The sequence below is a fragment of the Aspergillus sydowii genome (genome assembly GCF_001890705.1).
Source record: "Aspergillus sydowii CBS 593.65 unplaced genomic scaffold ASPSYscaffold_6, whole genome shotgun sequence".
NCBI classification, from domain to species: Eukaryota; Fungi; Ascomycota; class Eurotiomycetes; order Eurotiales; family Aspergillaceae; genus Aspergillus; species Aspergillus sydowii.
Window position 1 is genome coordinate 1,288,863 of NW_024467864.1, and position 19,003 is coordinate 1,307,865.

A 19,003-nucleotide genomic window follows, 5' to 3' on the forward strand; every position below is an offset into this window, starting at 1 on the left:
TCTTTCATCATCGTCAGCCACACCAGATTTCGCCATCCTCCCTATCATCGCCGCCGTCCCTGCTATTCCCCTTCTCTCTCCGCCCGTCGACCCCACAGCAACCGTATCCTCTGCCTCTCTCTCTCTCTCTCTCTCTCTCGCTCTCCTCGCTCCCGCCCGTCCGCCGACCCGCGCTCTCTGAGTCTGCTTCGCTCGCCCTCTACCTCGGCGCTCTCCTCGCGCCGGTGCACTCGTCGTTCCAGAGGTGTCCCGGAGTGACGAGCGCCCCTCTTCTTCCCCGACCAGATCATGGCGTTGGATTTACAGCCGCCCGGCGATCGCAAGCGGGTTAAGGTTTACGAACTGAAGGAGAATGACTGGTTTGACCGGGGAACAGGATTTTGCACTGGCCAAATCCTGGATGTAAGCGACACTTTCTTTCCGACTGCTTTATATCGTGGCTATCGCGTGGAATGACATGGCATGACATGAATGGATTCATGGCATTACCACCGCAAACTTTCTCACGCCTACGCGACCCCGGCCGCCAATAACTGGTGGTTGTCGGTCGGGCGCAAAGGCATATGGGAAAGGCGCGATTGTCTATATGTTTTTTGAATCTTCGCTAACCTCGGATTTTTTTTACCCTGTAGGATGAACCGCGGATATTTGTTGAATCGGAGGATAAACCCGTTCGCGTACTCTTGGAGACGAGAATCTCTAAGGATGGCGGATATCAAAAACAGCAAGGTTGGTTTCTTTGCTCATACCGTACCACGAGTGCACTTGGTATTCGCTGACACTGCTTGTCCTATGTTAGATACATTAATCGTATGGACTGAGCCGAACCAGACGGATATGGCATTGAGTTTTCAAGAAGCGGAGGGATGCGCTGTGATATGGTAATTTGCCATTCGACCCGGCGCAATTGTTGTAATACTTTATGCTTACCTGTGTACAAGGAATTTTGTCAATTCTGTTCAACAACACCTTCTCACGCTCGCTGCAGGTGGTAAGAGGTTCTCTGTGTTATTTATACCCCCGCGCATGTTGCCCGCGTTTTGGCCGCTGTTGCTGATAACGACGCGCTCTTCTTGCAGATGATGCTCTCTCCGACGACCTCGACAATATCCAGACCGTTGTATTACCCGCACCCGAACTTGTAAACCTCCCCGAGATCGATCATTTGATGAGAGCCGCCAGCATAGCCCAGGCCGGCCGAGATGCGCTGTCCAAGTGTGTCATCAGAGACGAATACATACATAAACTCCTTCCTCTGGTTACAGTCGCGGAAGACCTCGAGAGTATCGACGACTTGCACCGTCTTTGCAACATCATGAAATCGCTTATCCTTCTCAATGATACCACGATAATCGAAACCGTTGTCACAGACCCCGTCATACTTGGAGTTGTTGGAGCATTGGAATGTACGTGTGCTGGGAAACTTTTCGCGTATAGTTGGGTGTACGCCGCTAACTTTCTGTAGATGATCCCGAGTTCCCTACACATAAAGCGAACCATCGCCAGTACTTGTCAGACAAATCACGCTACAAGGAAGTGGTTCCCATCAGGGACCCCTCCATCCGGCGCAAAATTCGCTACACCTGGCGATTGCAATATTTGAAAGATGTCGTTCTAGCACGTATCCTCGACGACCCAACGTTTTCGGTCCTTAATTCTATGATCTTCTACAACCAAGTTGATATTGTGAATCACATCCAGTCAGACGGCCAGTTCCTCAAAGAGCTATTTTCGGTTTTCGATCCGCGAAACGCAGATGCAAAGCGCAAGGAGGATGCAGTCCAATTCCTGCACCAATGCGCATCGATTGCGAAAAACTTACAGGTACCGGAAAGAGCTACGCTTTATGGTAACCTTATCAGCCATGGTCTTTTCGCCGTGATTGCGTTCGCTATTAAGCACCCAAACCCGGCAATTCGGACGACAGGGATCGATATTCTAGTCGCACTTCTTGACCACGATCCGATTATGATGCGCAGTTATATGCTTAAGGCTGTTAATGAGAAAAAGACTCCGTTGACTGATACCCTAATCGACCTGCTTCATACGGAGGTCGATCTCGGCGTGAAGAACCAGCTGGCAGATGCGATCAAGGTCTTGCTAGACCCGCAGGTTCCCTTGCAGGCCGCGATGGCTCGGGCTGGCCCCGAACATGCTGCGAAGGTGCGGCCAAATATTCTCTCTGATGCATTCGTTCAAAACCACTTCGACGAATCTTCGAAGAGACTATTTGCACCTCTGAAAAGACTCGAGGACCTGTCCAATCGTAAGTTTCTGAACTACCTTGTCAGTTCTACGCTCAACTCGCTGACAATTCCTCTCCAGCTCATGCTTTAACCTTCCAAGCCGTAGCCCTGTATTCCCATCTTGTGGATATCCTCACCTTCTTCGTCCGTCAACACCTTTACCGATGCCGCAATGTCATTCAGAACGAGGGCCTTGCAGCGCACATCACACAACTCCTGAGGGTGCCGCAAAAACACCTTAAATTAAGTATGTTTCTTCAATTACCTCAGCTCGAACAGCTCTAATGGTTTTCTAGCTGCTTTAAAATTCTTCAGGACCCTGCTTAGCCTTCAAGATACCTTTTATCAAGCTTTGATGACGCATAACGACACATTTGGGCTCATTCTTGACATTGTTTATGAGACCATGCCTCGCGATAACCTGCTCAATTCTGCCTGCCTTGAACTTTTCGAATTTATTAAACGGGAACACATCAAGCCGATTACTCTGCACGTGGTCGGAAAATATGGGGACAAACTGAGAAATATCACCTATGTCGACACTTTCCAGGGCCTTATAGTTCATTACGAACAGCTCCAGGGATACAGTGAGGAAGCGGATTCGACGCTTTACTCTCAAGAGGAGGTAACACCTGTCCTGAAGATGCCACCTAGTGGACGTTGGCAAGGCGTGAAAGAAATGGATCCTGCCGAAGAGGAGTATTTCAATACGTCGGACGATGAAGAAGAGGTAAGTCTCTGCCTGGCTGCGGATGCCGATCGAAATACTGATTCCAAGTTCCAGTGGCGGCAAGATAATCAGGCTACGGGCACACTCATCTCGCAGGTTCCAAACGGCGCTGCTTCTCCCTCAGTGAAGTCCCTGGTAGACTATCCAGATGATGACGAAGAAGAAAACGATGCTATGGACACGACAGAAGCGGGCCAAAAACAACAGCCTCAACCCGAGGAAACTTCGAATGACGATGCACCTGCAGACTCGGCCGACGACCAACCATCAACTCCAGTCTCTCAGATCGTGCAGACGCCTCCCGAGAGGTTATCGGAGAAGCGCCGCCGCGAGGAAGAGGATGATGACGAACTCGTCAAGCTTACATCTGGACCTAAAAGAAGAAGCTCTACAAGTAGTTCTACCGGGAGTGCAGGGTTCCTACGGAAAAAGCGAAGCAGCTCCATCGGTTCGGTAATGATTGCTGAAAAGGGTGCCGCACAAGGAGGACAGGGTGCTGGCAATGCAGCACCGAAACGGATCGCCATCAACCTCAGTTCCTCGGTCAAGCAGTCTGCAGACACGACTGACGTACCTGAACCTGCATCCAATTCGTCTGGTAATGAGAACGAGAAAGAAAACCATAATGACGGCGGCAGCGGGGAAGGCTGAATTCAAACCCGCCCTTACTGCTCGCGCCCAAATAAAGTCTTCATTCAACTTTTCTGCATCTCTCTGCTTTGCAAGCATAGCCTTCGAAAATCTCTTCGCGATTGTTTTACGACTGCATCCTAGATACCAGATGAAGTACCATGGGTTTTTTTTCCCCCCTGTCTTTCCGTTTATTTTTTCGTTTCTACTCGTTGTTATCTTCTTGCTGCCGGGTCTTCGAACATATCTGAGCGAAAATTTTCCGTCCTTGCTATCCTGCCATGTCTTGCAGCTCCGTTTTGGCATCCATCAAATTATGGAAATAGAGGGTGGACGCACCGGAACCCTTTATTCTTTTCCTCCCTCTCTCGATCTTCTCAAATCCACACATGTTACATACCGTGCCGTATATGTACGCATAACTGTACCGAACCTAACCTAACTCAACCGCTGCTGCTATACCATACCATACCATACGATTCATCCATCCATCCATCATCTACCGGTGTTCCTGGCGTCTAGTCACCCACGCGTGGTGTTTGTTGCACAGCTTCTCTCTTCTTTTCAATCTCATCCATCCACCCGTTCATCAACCTATATTTATGTTTTGCTTTTCTTCCTTTGCACTTTTCTCACCTTCTCCGTTGATTGATTGATTGATTTGAATGATTGAATAGGGCTTTGGGTTCAATGGGGGTTAAAGCGACCTAAATAAAATTCAGTATCCAAGGGAGGGTTCTTCCAATAAGTTAAGTAACGAATGCGAATGCGACGGCATACGCAACGCGGTCATGGTATAGCATATAGCAAGCACACAGCGCTGTTAGGAGTTTTATTTTGCGTTCTGGACTGAGTTTCTCCTGCACTTCGTCTGGATCGAATTGAATTGAATTGCCGAATACGGCTTTCTAATGTTTCTCTGGCCTGACTTATCTATTGAGTGAATAAGTAAGGTTTAGTACTGTCGTAGTCATGTATTGATGGTGATAGTAGGTAGTAGGAAGACAGGGCCAAGCTATCTATCTCCAAAATGAGCAAACGAGAGAATGATGGGAGAATGGTGTATTGTTTGGGTAGTAGAGCAGAAGTAGCTCGGCAGTCAGTTCCACAGGGTCTATTCTGAGTCTGGGTCTATATAATACACGATAAAAAGTCAAAATAGGACTAGACAAGACGAAAGGGAAAAACAAGATGGAAAGAGAGAGATATTAAATTGTAAATACTCTTAAAAACATTTTGGGGGAATTAAGTTGACAAAATATAAACAGGCAGGTGGGTAGTTAGGTAGTAGTTATACACAGACTGAACATGTATCGTCGTGACAAATAAAGGGACATTATTTATAAGATACGTAGAACGAAAATGGTGGCGCCCTTCACTTTATAGAGAACCAAGAAAGTGGTAACGTTGAGGCGAGCGAAGTAAGCAAGTAAGGTAGGAAGCTAGCAGAAGGCTTCGATTAACATGTACGGGAAGATGACGACGCATGCTGTCCAGAAGACCGTGACGCATCGGATCAGTGCCAAGGGCAACTTGTATAGTGGGGAGTCGCGGATGATGACCCAAAGGGAGACGAAAGCGACGGTGAAGAAGTGAGCGAAGAGGACTTGTGGTTTCTTGAGCATCCCGCCCAGGAGGCTAACAGGCTGGTTGTACATTCCCATGGCGAAATATTGGAAGCATCCGCGCTGTAGGGCTTTCAGGTTATCGTCTAGAGGGGAAATGAGTTAGTACCACAGCTTATGGCAGTGGGTGAGTAGGCAATGCTTACCATCCGCAGCGAAGAGAGAGTACAGAGCTTGAGCTAGGATGTTGATGACTGACGCGCCCATCTTGCGTCTCCAGTGGAAGACAGAAAGTTGTTTGAGGACAAGTGCGGTGTTACTCAGTTTGGGAACGTTCACCGGGCTCAGCAGGTCACGGAGGATGACGACGTCGTTCAATGCAACTGTCATACCACCTCCTGTGAGCGGATGCCGCATGTTGAGAGCATCTCCTAGTACTATTAATCCTGGCTTTTTGTTTGTGGCACTCGGCAAGAATGAATTTGGCATGGACCGCAGTTGACCCTTATCTAACGCGGCAGCGAATGAAGGCTGGATGCATTTAGGAAGAGACGGCAGGACCACGTTTCGGAGATGACCCTTGACACCTCCATTCTTGACGGAGGCCGAGGGTAGGTTTTCTGGGATGTCGCAAAGAATTCTAGTCTCGCGTGTTCCGATTTGGTAGACGAGGATGGGCGGGCAATTAGTATTTAAAAGGACGTGGCCATAGTGTGGTTGAGGCAGTTCCGCATCAATGAGCTCCAGGCCCCAGAACTTCGACCGGACTTTGGGTGTATAAGGGTGGTGTTGTTTCCGAAATTTGGAGGCGTAGCCGTCTGCAACTACGGTTACTTGACCGAAGTAGCAATCCTTGGACTCCTTGGTCACGCACTCCACCCCAAGAACCTGCTTGGTATGCGAGCAAGTAACCAGATCCGTAACCTTGGTCTCGACAATTGTGACATTGGGGCAAGCCCTGGCAGCCTCGCGCAGCTTCATTACGAAGCGTCCATGGTGGAATGATTTGCCTTCTGGTCGCGGAGCCCCAGGGCTTTGGATGGGGTATGGAATTTTGACCGGTTTGCCCATGTAGGTAACATAGTATCCTTCAGTCGGAATACCCTCAATTCCCTCCAGGCAATCCCGCAGACCCAGTTGCTCCAGGGCAGTGACACCTCCGGGTTGTAAAAGTTCGCCGACAATGCGGTCGGGCTCCTTGAGCGACTGTTCGAGCAGGAGGACACTCCGGCCCTGCCTCCCCAAAGTCACAGCTAATGCACATCCCAGAACTCCCGCTCCTATTATAACGACGTCGGCGTCATGATGAACCCGTCGGCGGTGCTCGGCGGCGTCCGAGGACTTGAGGGTCTGGCCGTCGGCATGGCCATGTGCGAGGGTTGTGGCCATGGTGGCGGAAGAGAAATTCAGAAACTCGGCGCAGAAGGGATGATCGACGAGAGCAACGGATGGGCGCTGCGCATATTCGGGTCGCAGAGCCTTAAGGAGCGTGGATAGAGACGAGGAGGGGGAGAAATTGCGGCGGAGGGAGGCAGCGGGAATCTTTAATAGGTGAAGTTTAAAGGGGGATGCGGATTTTGTGGTTGTGCTCTGCGGCGGCTCCAGATGTGGCCTGACTGCCTCCACCAGCTGCTAAGGTTAACGGTGAACGTACGATGCGAATGGGACCTTGTTCATTGGCCCAAAAATACTGTATTTTTTGTTTTTTTGTAGCCGATTGTTCCTTGTACAGAAAAGATCAAAGTCGCTGAATTCCCGCCAAGCAATCACATGCAAAATTCGCACTGATAGTAATATACAGGTACAGGTCTAGATTTAGAACCGGTTATATCTATACTACAGACTTCAAGGTCCATTCACGCTCTCCAATTCAACGCAAGCAGCCTCGTCCCATTGAGCGAGAATCGAGGAATCGTCGTTGTCGATCCGGCGCAGCACCTTCTCGAGCTCGTACTCTTCGTCCCACTCCTCGATCGCCTGCTTGAACAACTTCGCCTGGCCACGCCACATGTCATACTTGTTTCCATACCCTTTCAATCTTCGCCGGAATGATTTCTTTAATTCAGCATTGCCCCTTAGCTCCGAGTATTTCGGATCGCCATTGCACTTCCCATGAAGGACGGAGGCTGCGAAATCCAGATAACGCAATTGAATCTTCTTCTCAGACGACGTATCCTCGCGGCGGACGATCCCCAAAACTCTGTCAACCTCGACAGCAAGATCTCGGCTGAGAGCGCTCCCTCGGGAAATAGCGGTTAGAATACACCATCGCATCCCCGCAAAATTGTTCGTCGCAGTAAACGCACGGAGGAACATCTTAATGCAAACAGCATCGAACTCCTTCAAGCGTCCATATTTTGATGTATACACGGCCACGAGTAGATCAAGAGCCAGCTCGGGCTTATTTGATGCAATCAGACGTCGGCTTGTTGAGGCGGTGATATTATGCTTGATTACCATTCTTCTCGTGAGCCAGCAGATCTTGTAGAAGCGGAAAACAGCCAACTTGACGACTTCGTCCTCTGCTGAGGGGTCCAAATCTTTTATCTGGCGGTAGAAGATGGGCAACGACTTTGTCCATGGGCCTTCTAACAGAGTTTGGGCGGCGCTCGGCCCGTGCTCAAGTAGTGTAGCAATCGCCGCAAGTTCAACCTCGAGCGGCTTGAAGTGGAATCCGGCATGTTTCGCACCCTGGAAACACTGCAAGGCGTCTCCCATTTTCCCCATGTGCATATAATAAATCATCTGATGGTGCAATTTCTGGAACTGATCAACGGGCCTCGAAGGTTTCGTTATTTCGTCCACTGTACGCTTATACCACGCGTCGGGAAACTGTGCGCCCAAATTGTTGGTCACCGGTAAAAATGATCGACGGTCCTGGCCCAGAAGCTGCTGCGAAGCAGTGGCCCGCATATTTTCTTCTCTGGCAACACGCAGCATCTGCCAAAAACCCACTGGTGAATCTTCGAGCGCTGATCGACGGTTGCGCAACAGGTCTATAAATGCCTTCTCGTCAACCTTGACTTTCCACCCACGTTGGCGCGCCATGCTTGTAAATTCAGAAACCATAGCTTCATCGCCCTTTTCGACAATTGCCTCCATTATGTGCTGGAAGAAAACCCGATCAGCATTGATGTCAAACTTATCAATGTATCGATAAAGGAAGTCCTGGATCTCAACACATGTGTGCGATGGCCAATATTCCAGGAATATGCGATCAAAGATATAGACGAAATCTCGTTTCTTGTTCGTCAGACCGAGATTATGCATTTCCTGGAGACCATCATCCACAGCTGCCCAATCACATTGTAAAGCTCTGCCGTATACCAGAAGACCTTTCATCCGACAAGTTAGCGGCACACGGTAGGTGGTTGTCATCTGGTGTACAAGAGCTTCAGCATCCGAAAATCGACCAAATTCCACATAGGCCTTGAGCAACGGGTTGACAAGCTTTTCAGTGGGAGATTTATCCAGACGTCGCAGCACCATCAGCAATTTTGTGAATTGGCCGTTCAGTAGCTCAATGTTTCTCGTCTTTTTCCACAGGCCGCTGAGATATGCACCGCATAGACCACAATCTCTGTCCTTGGATAGATTTCGCAGTAGAACCCATTTCGCACTTGTGAGTCTACGGGATTCAATCAGGCAGCGAAGAACAACGTCTAACAACACCCCGGGGACAGAGAACCTTTCCCTGTACCGCATGTAGATAGTCGCCGCTGACTCTATGCAGCCCTTCTTTGCCAGTGTAACAATCAGGATTCTCCACATCGTTGGTGATATTCGGTCCACCTCTTCCAAACGCTCAAAGACACTTCTTGCGATAAACACGTTATCATGTCTGCAATTTAAGAAGAATGCCTGGGTAGCAAGCTCCCTTCGCTCGGATGATATGCCTCTGAGTGAGGCCGGATGCGCATCCAAGAATATTTGAGCGGCGTTGATGTAATCTCCACGCTCAAAAAGCTCCTCCATATTTTCGGTAAGTGTCTTCTGCTTTTTAGCAGAATCTCCAAGATCACTTTCTACCGTCCCAATATATGTCTTTAATTCTGGTCCTTGGCCGATATTTCTCGATTTTAGGGGCGGCTCAGGCGGCCGGGAAGGGGGAAAGCTGGCTCTGTTTCCCGGATTTAACGAGCTGTAATTCAGTTCCACGCTAGTTCGTGAGACTGCAGCCTCGTTCGATATCGTAGCTGTAGTACTATGGTCAACCGAGTTTGCTGACTTGAAGCTGTCAACTGAGAGATCGGGAGAATTTTCGTCGCGAGCACAATCCGACCCCAGAATTTGCGATTTTCTGAACTTTCTCTCCTGCTCCTTCCAAGCCTCAAGGCCCATAAATTCACCTGCTTCCGCTGCTTCCATCATACGAGAGAGCCTCCTAGCTGCGGATGTCGCATCATATCTGGGGGCTGAGGATTGGAGTGCCCTCTTATTCTCGACAATGCGTTCCGCGACACCGACCCGCCGATGGACATCATACGTGATAGCAGCAACCGTACAGCAGCCTCCCACAGTTGATCCAGCGAGGGCCAGCCTCCGAAGCGTTCGAAGGGCGTTTCGCGAGGGAACGGCTGGAGGTCCGTGGGTAGGCATCTTGTCGAGTGAGCACCCCAACCAGCGGGCGGCGAATCGGAATTCAACTTATAACCATAAATTGAAAGAAGAAATAGGCTCGAGCCCAGGGAGTCGTAATAAAGTCCAGATATCGAGTGTGGACTCGTCAATTGGTTGAATTGTCGGGTTTGGTCCAAAATATGTGCCGGAGACGCTCTTCGGAAAGTTTGCAGTCGGCGACGCGGTTGGATTGTCTCGGTCCCCGTAGCAGCTTTTAGTTCCGGGTCAACCCATATCAGCATCTCCTTAGCGGCTCCCAGGTGATCATGCCATGCAATGGTCTGCACGCCTTGCTGCCGCGAAATTGGAAGGATTTGGCCACCGGTTCAAGGTTATTTCTAAATTACTGTGCCAAAATCATGATAGTATTACATTTCCCACAAGGTTGTGGGCGTCTCAATTTATATAACCCGAAAATCGTTTATGCTTTATTTATTGTACAAGAGAAGCGAATTTTTGGCCGGCAAAAAATTTCTTCTGTTCAAGGCACCTTTCGCTCTTGCAGCCTTGACAACGAAGCGTCATTTGGCGAGAACATAAATCCCCCGCACGCAAATGGTCACGAGCCAAATCTGCTAGAGCTTGGATGAATATCGGGTTGCCATTCAAACTTTCAGCGCGCTTTACGCCTGGAGAATTCGCCTCTTCCATCACTTCTAGATCCAATTCGTACAGGGTCTCAATATGGTCACTGGTGAAAGCAATTGGGACAAGAACAATGTCGGTGTGGCCCTTCTTCACATATTCCTGAACCGTATCGCTAGTTTGAGCGCCGAGCCAAGCGGATGGTCCAACTTGAGACTGCCAGCACAGTCGGTAAGGATTGCTGAAGTTTAACCTTTGCATTACCGCATGAACGGTCGCAGCAACCTCTGCTGGGTAGGGGTCACCTAAAAAACGACATTAGTTACATGAGTATTGGGGCGTACAGGCGAAATCGCCTTAGCCTTACCTCTGTTGACCACGCTCATGGGCAAACTGTGAGCCGAGAACAATAACACCACATTGCCTCTCTTTTCTTCAGGGTAGGTCTTAAGCTGATCTTCGATATTCTGCGCAAATGCTTCGACCAGACCGGGGTGTGTTGGCCAGCGATCAATGACACTCCATTGGATAGCCCCTGTCGAATCCGTGTCTCCATTTCCACGCTTCCCCTCCAGTCGATTTCTCCATTTCCACAGCTCATTTAGCGAGCTGCCCGTTGTAGAGCATGAGTACTGCGGATATTGCGTGAATGCAACAGCACGACCCCCCTTTCCGTTACCGAATCCGTCCTCTAGTAACTGCGTATACATTTCTTCCGTTAAGGGCGCAGCATATCGGAACGCAACGTAAGGCTTGTGAGGCGCGGATTCAGGGTTGAGTTTGTCTAATAATTTGCACATTTCTGTACATTGATACTCAGACCATTTCCTGATTGGCGAACCTCCTCCAATATCCGAATATTGTTTCTGAATCTTTGGCGTTCTCCTCTTCGCGATCAGTGGGCCGAGGTAGTTTTGGAGACGGCCTAGGGGGATTAAATCGCCATCGGCCTGTATGACAAACGGACTGGTTAGGAAATATTTCCAGATGATGGGATAGGATGGGCAGTAACGCACGAATAGTCTGCTCAGAAAATCCTCCACTTCGCCAGTTGTTGAAGGACCGCCCATGTTTAAGAAAACCATTGCAGTCGGTCCTTTAGAACCCGTGGCATCTTGGGTAACTGGTGGTACAACTGTTGCAAGGCCACGTCTCTGTTCTCCATTAATTCCTAGGGTTATGCGAGATACCGGGCGCAGCAGTTGCTGCTGAAGTGTGAAGGTGCGTCGCAGAGCCATAACCGCAACGTCAGCTAGGTCAATTTAAGACACGAGTGTATCTCCGGGGGGTGGGATATAAGTGGCACGATATTTCAAAAAGTATTAACAATTCCGGTGCATCCAGACTTAATGTAAAGAAAGAAATTGAATACTGTAGAGTAGGTAATCGTCAGCAAGCCAGTTCGATTTATGTTGTGCCAACACTTCCAGTCGCCATCGGCATATGATGACGGAGAAGATTCGGTGCGTCCATCGGCCAATCACAAGGAAGCCGGGGTCATCAGCCTTGGCGCAATCACATGATGTTCGTGTCATCCCCCGCGTCAGTGCAGCCGGAGAAACGCGTTTGCCGGGCCTGGTGTACCTAAGATAGGCAGAACACCCCAGTTGCCTTGATAACCACGAAGAACTGGGGACACCCCCAATTCTCCTTTCACACAACCTTCCCAATTTAGGGCAATTCATCATTAAAAGCATGGCTGAAGATAATCAATACCGCGAAGAGGATGTCGCTGGTGAGGAGGAGGAGGAGCTGGACGAGATAGTACGGAGCTTCATTGTGTTTGCTTATCGAATTACCGCCTTGCTGACATGTGAGAGTAGAGCTACAAGTCAGTTAGAGATGCCGTCCTCTTTGCCATTGAAGTCAATGACTCGATGCTCGAAATCCGTCCGTCGGCAGACCCCAAGAAACCCAGCCATGAGTCGCCGGCTACCGCCGCATTGAAGTGCGCATACCATCTTATGCAGCAACGAATTATTTCCAACCCCCATGACATGATTGGTATCCTATTGTATGGAACAAAAAAATCTAAATTCTACAACGAGGACGAAAACAGTCGCGGCGACTTATCATATCCGAACTGCTACCTTTTCACTGACCTGGATATTCCCTCTGCGCATGAGGTTCTCGAATTGCGGTCGCTAGTCGAGGACGAAGACAAGGCTAAGGATGTGCTTGTACCGTCGGAAGAGCATGTTTCCATGGCCAACGTATTATTTTGCGCAAACCAAATATTCACATCAAAAGCTCCAAATTTCTTATCGCGCCGGCTGTTCATAGTCACTGATAACGATAACCCGCATGGAGATAACAAATCCCTCCGCTCTGCGGCGACTGTTCGTGCAAAAGACTTATACGACCTTGGCGTTATTATTGAATTGTTTCCAATTTCTCAAGTTAAACATGAATTCGACACTTCGAAATTCTATGACGTAAGAACATTTCGGCCAAACTCCGCAGAACATGATCACTTACGATGGATAGGATATCATATACAAAGCGTCCCCTATGGACCCGGAGGCTCCTGCCTATTTAAAGCCTGATTCGAAAACAACAGATGCCCAGGATGGTATCTCATTACTCAATGGTCTTTTGTCAAGCATCAATTCCAAGTCTGTCCCGCGCCGTGCGCAATTCTCAAACCTTTCTTTAGAGCTGGGCCCGAACCTGAAGATATCCGTATCTGGCTATATTCTTTTCAAACGCCAAGAGCCGGCGAGGAGTTGCTTCGTGTGGCTAGGAGGAGAAAAACCACAAATCGCGAAGGGAGTTACTACACAGATCGCAGACGATTCAGCTCGAACTATCGAGAAAGGGGAGATCAAGAAAGCATACAAATTCGGCGGGGACCAAGTCTCCTTCACCCCAGAAGAACAAAAAGGCTTACGGGACTTTGGTGAGCCGGTGATTCGAATTATTGGATTCAAGCCGCTTTCCGCCCTCCCTTTCTGGGCCAATATCAAGCATCCTCTGTTTATCTACCCTTCCGAGGAGGACTATGTGGGTTCTACGCGAGTATTCTCTGCTTTGTATCAGAAACTCTTAAGAGACAAGAAGGTTGCGCTTGTCTGGTACATTACACGTAAGGCTGCGGCCCCAGCCCTTGGTGCAATGATGGCTGGTGAGGAGAAGGTCGATGAGAATGGCGTTCAAAAGTTTCCACCGGGGATGTGGATCGTGCCAATTCCCTTCGCGGACGATGTTCGGCAGAACCCAGAAGCTACCATTGAAGTTGCTCCAGAGCCACTCATCGATCAAATGCGAACGGTTATCCAGCAATTACAACTCCCAAAGGGTGTTTATGAGCCTCATAAATACCCCAACCCATGTAAGTACTTACGTGGTCTCTTATCCTCGGGAAATTAACACCGACAAACCAACTAGCGCTTCAATGGCATTATCGGATATTGCAAGCGCTCGCCCTCGACGAGGATGTCCCTGAGCAGCCAGAAGACAAGACAATTCCTAAATATCGACAAATAGACAAGGTAAGCCGCGATCGCCAGCGATCTTGGGTTTTACTGACAGTCTTTTTCCAGCGCGCTGGCGACTACGTTCTCTCCTGGTCTGACGAACTGGACAAACAATACAACATAATAGCCGCCAATGGACCAAAAAGCACGCTGCCTAAAAGACCCGCAAAGGGAGACGCAGCAGACAAAGCCGGACCCCCTGCGAAGAAAATAAAGGCTGAAGGTGGTGGCTCTGGGAATCATCAAGCAGAAGTCCAGAAGCACTACCAGAATGGAACGCTGTCCAAAATGACGGTTGCTTCTCTCAAAGAGTATCTCACAACCCAGGGACGGTCGGCCGCCGGCAAGAAGGCTGAACTTGTTGAGCGGGTGGAGGAACTCCTTGAGACGAAATAGTTCGACGACGATGGAGTAGGACGTGAGATGAACTTGCGCCATGTAATTTAGTAATGCTAGACATGATACGACTTGATGCCATGAATTTCCTATTTCATCATGAATACCCATTGTGCCATTAAGGCATGATGTTATCGTCGTATGATTACCAGAAAACCTTCGTTTTTAGCCCTAACTCCATACCTGGTACTTACTGCTTCAAGCATCCACCAACCACTCAAACAAGTCGTTACCATAAACAATAGTTTGATATGGCCCTAGAGATACCAAACGTATTTATCGATAGTTTAACGCTAGCCACTAATGGTAGATAATAGTTTAAGAAGTATCGGTTTGCGGTCAAATGACAGGGTGGAGATATATATATCCAGATTCACCATAAAGTTTCCGCCCAAAGAAATCCAGTACAACGAGCGAATCAATTTTGTATATCAGTTCCATATTAGTCCTCAACGACTAGAAAATTATTTTAGAGTGTAATGTAAAGACGGAACGGAAATTCAGTTATTTGAGATTGTGTTTCCCCCACCTTTATAGATGGAACGAGGTCTCCAACGCGTTTGTCTGTTGCGAGAAACTCAAAATGAACATTTAAAAGCTTGGGAGTGAGTAAATGGATATATGAATTGGGTTTGTATTTGTGTATTGGTCTAATACTTCTAGGGTTCATCTCTTGAACCTCTAATTCTAGGGGTATAGTACAGACATAAGCAAATAATGACGAACGCTATAACGCTTTGCAGACAACATAAATAATCAAGCGGTAGATAGCAAATAAAGAGTGATGGCGTCAGCGACGATGAAAAATGAGATGTATATCAGCGATAGGAGTCCAAGAGTTCATGATGCTCCGAAGTGTGGTGTCTTGTGTTTGTGTGTTCGTGTGTTCGGGCGTGTATCAACATTGACCGTATACCTGGCAATAGCAAAGTTCCTGGTCAGGACAGCTAGAAGAGATATATATTAGCGACATGGACAAGAAAGATAGCATGGGTGCGGAAGCTTGCACATACTATACAGAGTCTTTGCCGAAGATAACGTGCCAGATATACTCCATAACCCGACCGCTAGCGGCGTCGGTTTTATCGGTATCAATCACCCACTGTCTGATCTTGATGTAATCTTCCCTCGGTCGCTGGAGGACCTGGTCTCGCGATACGGCGAACTGCGCACAACATGCTGCTGCGACTGAGGTGGGCATTTGGAGGTATTTCGATTTCTTCTCATGATGACCATGGCTGTATTCGTCCTCTCCGCCAAGCGAACTTGGACTTGTAGTTGAATTTAGAGGCGGCGTGCTAGTTCCTTCAAATATCTCTGTCCAAACATCCTCGGTAACGTGTCCGTTTGGTTTATCGGGGGCGCCGCAACCCGGGTTTTGGTTGCACCGGAGATTGACGTAGCCGTTGCGCTGAACGAAATCCAGCTGCAATGAGCGCAGAGCGGCGACATTGTCGTGCATTGGGGCATCAACGTGCCACGCCATCAGGAATCCCGAGCGGTGGGAGTGGACGAAGGCGATTGTGGATGGAAGGTTGTCGTAATGGTCTATTAGGTAGGTAAGGTAGGCCATTGACTCGTGGCCTTTGTTGCGTGGTGTTTTGAGGCGGCTGTTATCGGCGACTGTGTCCGCGGACGGATTTACTGTATAGATAGCTCGTTGCCAGCTGAACAGATTAGCTAACCGGACGAGAAATAGGAGCGTTTTTGCGATTCAAGCATGGAATGGGCGCATACTCTGGAAGTTCGTCATGGACCCAGCGTACAGGCTCTTCTTCGAGCCTTGCCATGACAACCACTTTGTCCCTGATAGTTCCATTGTAGGCAGCCCACTTGTCCAGGTGGGAATCTTTGCTACTTAGCCAGTCGATCAGGTAGACGCCAGCGTGATACTGATCGGAGAGGTCTGCGAAATGAGCGAGCAGAAAGTATGCGGGGATGCAGACGATCAAGGAGAGGCAGAGGGCAATGCGATAGCCGCTCTTCATTATGAGTAAGAAAGGACGATTGAAGGCCTGGCGAGTTGTACTAGGTTAGAATGGATTGATCCATCTGCGGACTTGACGCTTGTTGGGGCTCAAAGAAGGGGTGATGAGTTTCCTAATGAAAGGAGCAGGGCAGAACGTATCCAGCAGTCCAAAACGAGCAGTATGTGAGGTTGGATGGGGACGGACAAAGGGGCTGGTCTTTTTTTCAGGAACTCGGGGGAAGGCAAAAAGAGAGAAGGGTCCAGAGATGGGCGAATTGACGACATTTAGGATAGAATCAAGCATGGACTATCAGAGGGTCAAGCCCAAACTTTCCTCCTCTCCATGGAGTGAAACCGGGGGAGGCAAATTCCCGTCCCATGGCTATCACAACGACGATTGAGTGCGGGTCGGGGAATTGGATAGACTCAATTGGCCGATCCTCCATGGTTGATTGCGTGGGCCAGAGGCTGAGGGATTTGGAACCAGGACTGTGCGAAGAAAAGGAGTAAGAATCCGTCGATATGCCACGCGTTAGGCCCGCAAGTGGCCCCCAAACCCAAGCCAAACGGCCGCGCCAGTCGTGACGCCTGTCATGGGTCATACCGCCAAAGGCATGCGTGGCGGCTCACCCAAAGTTGTGATGGTGGAACTGGGTTCTGATTGCTGAAACCATACTGGGGCGTCTCCCGTGGCTGTGAGTTGGTGGAGAAGCTTAGCTCTCTGGCCTGGATTGTTGCCTGGATTGTTGCATGGATTGTTGCATGGATTGTTGCATGGATTGTTGCATGGATTGTTGCAGATTATTCAGGCGTTCCGACTCGTCTCAGCGGCGTCAAGCCAAAGATCATCGCAGACAGGTACGGTACAGCCCCAAAGAAGAAACTGAGCTGCCTGCAACTGTCCGCTGAGCCCCGATCGTATTTTTTGGCCGGGGGCAGCTGGAGGTTGAGTGGACGGTGGACGGGAACCTGTAAGAACCTTAACTGTGAAGGGGCAAGGGTCCAACGGAATCCGCAGGATCAACACGTGGGACCAGCACTAGCGGATTGGCGAATGACGTATGGCGCAAGGGCGGCAAGACATTCATTGATCTCCCGCTTTGGTATGAGGCCTAAAACTGCCCTCCATACGACTGTAAATACGTAATTGTTCAGGGGTAAATCACAATAATGTCAGTCTCACAGGCCAGCTGCGAATTTTGAATTTTAAATTACGGCCTCTATATATACAATCACGAACTGTCTGCCTCCTCGCCTTCCTCGTCGCTGACTTCCTCACCATCGGCAATGGCCTGTTCGCGGCGCTGCCGCGCACGCTCCCTCTTCTTCTCGAGCAAGCTGTTGAGCTTCTTCGCGACGTTGAAAACCCCGCCAGTGCCAGCCCCGCAGGCAGCACAGGATGGGTTCTTCCGATAACGCTGGAGAGCACATGCCTCGCAGAAGTAGTGGCCGCATTTTGTAATGATGGGATTCTGGTACGGCTTTTTGCAGATGATGCATGCGAAGGGAATATTTTCAAGCTCCTCCTCGTCGTCATCTTCATTATCGCCGGTCTTTTCAGCCCGTTGTGATACCACCTTGCCGGCCACGTTCTTGCCTTTCGTGCTGACGTCCCAGTCCCGATCCAACTCCCAGCCCTGCTTATAATCTTCACGCATATGGCTAAACTTGCAAGAATCTCCGAAACCACAGTATCCAGTGAGTTTGTAGTCCTTACAAACATCGGGCGCATAATCCATGTATGTCACTGTCCGCACATTGGTTGGCGCTTTGATGGGACCGAACTGCTTGGTTGGAGCGTTGGGGTTTTTCTGAATGAACGACTGGTAATTGGCAGCGCCCTTATATGTACCGTCAGGCGCGTCCGCGGTGGAGGATTCTGGGCGAGCTCGTGTCGACCCTAGGAGGTTCTTTGCATTTAATTCATCATCGTACCAGTTGGAGTGTTTGGTGGCGTCGTTGGACGGGGCTAAAGGAGCAGCCGCGGCGGCAACAGGCTCGTCAGAGTTGTTTGCTCGTCGCGCGTTTGATGCGGATGATGCAGATACTACCGCGTTCTTCCGACGTCTCTTGTTTCTATGGCCTTCTTCGTCGTCGGAGGATGTGAAGCTCGAGTCGGAGTCCGCGTCCGGAGGTGGCGATTCGGGCTTCTTGCGAAAGTTTCCCTTCTTTACCGAGCGCTTTTTGAAAGAGACTGGGGGTGCTGCATCCGCCATTTTGAGACTGTACACCGGTCGAGCAAGAGAACTGCTTGAGCGAAAAAAGTGCTTGCTGATAAGCTCCAGCACCTCTTGCGGAGTGGCAATAACACGTGACATTGATTAGTAACAGTAAACATCACGTGCCTACTTAGTCAACTTCGCCAGCAAATAAGTTAACTAAGCAAGATGAGCAAACCAGGCAAACAAGGGAGGTGACACCAAAACGAGCCGGATTGTTTGGGTTTCGCGGCTTTTGCGAACCTTTTTGGGCGTCTGTTTGGCACTAGCAGATTGAGTCATCTTGTTTGTTGTGGATTCTTGTTTTGTGCCTGAGTCTGTGACTTTCCCACGCGCTGGTCCGATAAACGTCCAGTAACCTTATTTTCGTTCCATTGTTTGGCTGTTTTTAACTTGCTGCCTTTATCAGATAATGGACTTGTAGATTACACAGTAGACTGCGGTTCTTATTTTCAGGAATTGCTCCTTCAATTTCTTGCTACGTATCAGATCGATTAACCCCCGTCGACTAGTCATAGTTAGTTATTCATAGCAGACGCTTTTGCCCACTTCTGGCCCTCTCGCAGG

At 49.3% G+C, this 19,003-nt stretch overlaps 6 protein-coding genes across 6 annotated transcripts; 2 read left to right on the top strand and 4 right to left on the bottom strand.

The window, feature by feature from the left end:
* Positions 1 to 288: 288 nt before the first annotated feature.
* On the top strand, positions 289 to 3,627 carry ASPSYDRAFT_153321 (SMEK family protein; the record flags this gene model as incomplete). The annotated part of the gene is made up of 9 exons (XM_040842270.1): positions 289 to 402; positions 633 to 729; positions 800 to 881; positions 942 to 991; positions 1,080 to 1,406; positions 1,466 to 2,266; positions 2,326 to 2,493; positions 2,543 to 2,976; positions 3,031 to 3,627. 9 exons carry the CDS (start codon positions 289 to 291, stop codon positions 3,625 to 3,627), a joined length of 2,670 nt encoding a protein of 889 aa, XP_040702077.1.
* Positions 3,628 to 5,048: 1,421 nt separating this feature from the next.
* On the bottom strand, positions 5,049 to 9,770 carry ASPSYDRAFT_153268 (pentatricopeptide repeat protein; the record flags this gene model as incomplete). The annotated part of the gene is made up of 3 exons (XM_040842262.1): positions 5,049 to 5,317; positions 5,378 to 6,770; positions 7,047 to 9,770. 3 exons carry the CDS (start codon positions 9,768 to 9,770, stop codon positions 5,049 to 5,051), a joined length of 4,386 nt encoding a protein of 1,461 aa, XP_040702078.1.
* Positions 9,771 to 10,105: 335 nt separating this feature from the next.
* ASPSYDRAFT_46308 (ferrochelatase HEM15) lies at positions 10,106 to 11,864 on the bottom strand. The gene is made up of 3 exons (XM_040847194.1): positions 11,393 to 11,864; positions 10,744 to 11,326; positions 10,106 to 10,681 (listed from the first exon to the last, which is right to left on the bottom strand). Exons 1-3 carry the CDS (start codon positions 11,612 to 11,614, stop codon positions 10,224 to 10,226), a joined length of 1,263 nt encoding a protein of 420 aa, XP_040702079.1. The 5' UTR covers positions 11,615 to 11,864; the 3' UTR covers positions 10,106 to 10,223.
* Positions 11,865 to 11,949: 85 nt separating this feature from the next.
* akuA (putative DSB repair complex subunit Ku70) lies at positions 11,950 to 14,471 on the top strand. Its single transcript, XM_040847195.1, has 5 exons — positions 11,950 to 12,140; positions 12,200 to 12,811; positions 12,864 to 13,707; positions 13,764 to 13,867; positions 13,919 to 14,471. The coding sequence occupies exons 1-5, from the start codon at positions 12,072 to 12,074 to the stop codon at positions 14,246 to 14,248; spliced, it is 1,959 nt and encodes a 652-aa protein (XP_040702080.1). The 5' UTR covers positions 11,950 to 12,071; the 3' UTR covers positions 14,249 to 14,471.
* A 675-nt stretch (positions 14,472 to 15,146) lies between these two features.
* ASPSYDRAFT_153280 (DUF3431 domain-containing protein) lies at positions 15,147 to 16,236 on the bottom strand (the record flags this gene model as incomplete). The annotated part of the gene is made up of 3 exons (XM_040842265.1): positions 15,147 to 15,195; positions 15,262 to 15,915; positions 15,986 to 16,236. 3 exons carry the CDS (start codon positions 16,234 to 16,236, stop codon positions 15,147 to 15,149), a joined length of 954 nt encoding a protein of 317 aa, XP_040702081.1.
* Positions 16,237 to 17,309: 1,073 nt separating this feature from the next.
* On the bottom strand, positions 17,310 to 18,806 carry ASPSYDRAFT_46311 (U2-type spliceosomal complex subunit CWC24). The gene has a single exon (XM_040847196.1). The coding sequence runs from the start codon at positions 18,533 to 18,535 to the stop codon at positions 17,450 to 17,452; it is 1,086 nt and encodes a 361-aa protein (XP_040702082.1). The 5' UTR covers positions 18,536 to 18,806; the 3' UTR covers positions 17,310 to 17,449.
* Positions 18,807 to 19,003: the final 197 nt, after the last annotated feature.

Bases quoted from the DNA above. Each gene is read 5' to 3' on its own strand.
- ASPSYDRAFT_46308 (XM_040847194.1), bottom strand. From the start codon at position 11,614: ATGGCTCTGCGACGCACCTTCACACTTCAGCAGCAACTGCTGCGCCCG. The intron at 11,327-11,392 runs GTGCGTTACTGC...TTTGTCATACAG, and splicing joins ATTTTCTGAGCAGACTATTC to GCCGATGGCGATTTAATCCC. The intron at 10,682-10,743 runs GTAAGGCTAAGG...GTCGTTTTTTAG, and splicing joins CATGAGCGTGGTCAACAGAG to GTGACCCCTACCCAGCAGAG.
- akuA (XM_040847195.1), top strand. From the start codon at position 12,072: ATGGCTGAAGATAATCAATACCGCGAAGAGGATGTCGCTGGTGAGGAG. The intron at 12,812-12,863 runs GTAAGAACATTT...TACGATGGATAG, and splicing joins ACACTTCGAAATTCTATGAC to GATATCATATACAAAGCGTC. The intron at 13,708-13,763 runs GTAAGTACTTAC...CAAACCAACTAG, and splicing joins TCATAAATACCCCAACCCAT to CGCTTCAATGGCATTATCGG.
- ASPSYDRAFT_46311 (XM_040847196.1), bottom strand. From the start codon at position 18,535: ATGTCACGTGTTATTGCCACTCCGCAAGAGGTGCTGGAGCTTATCAGC.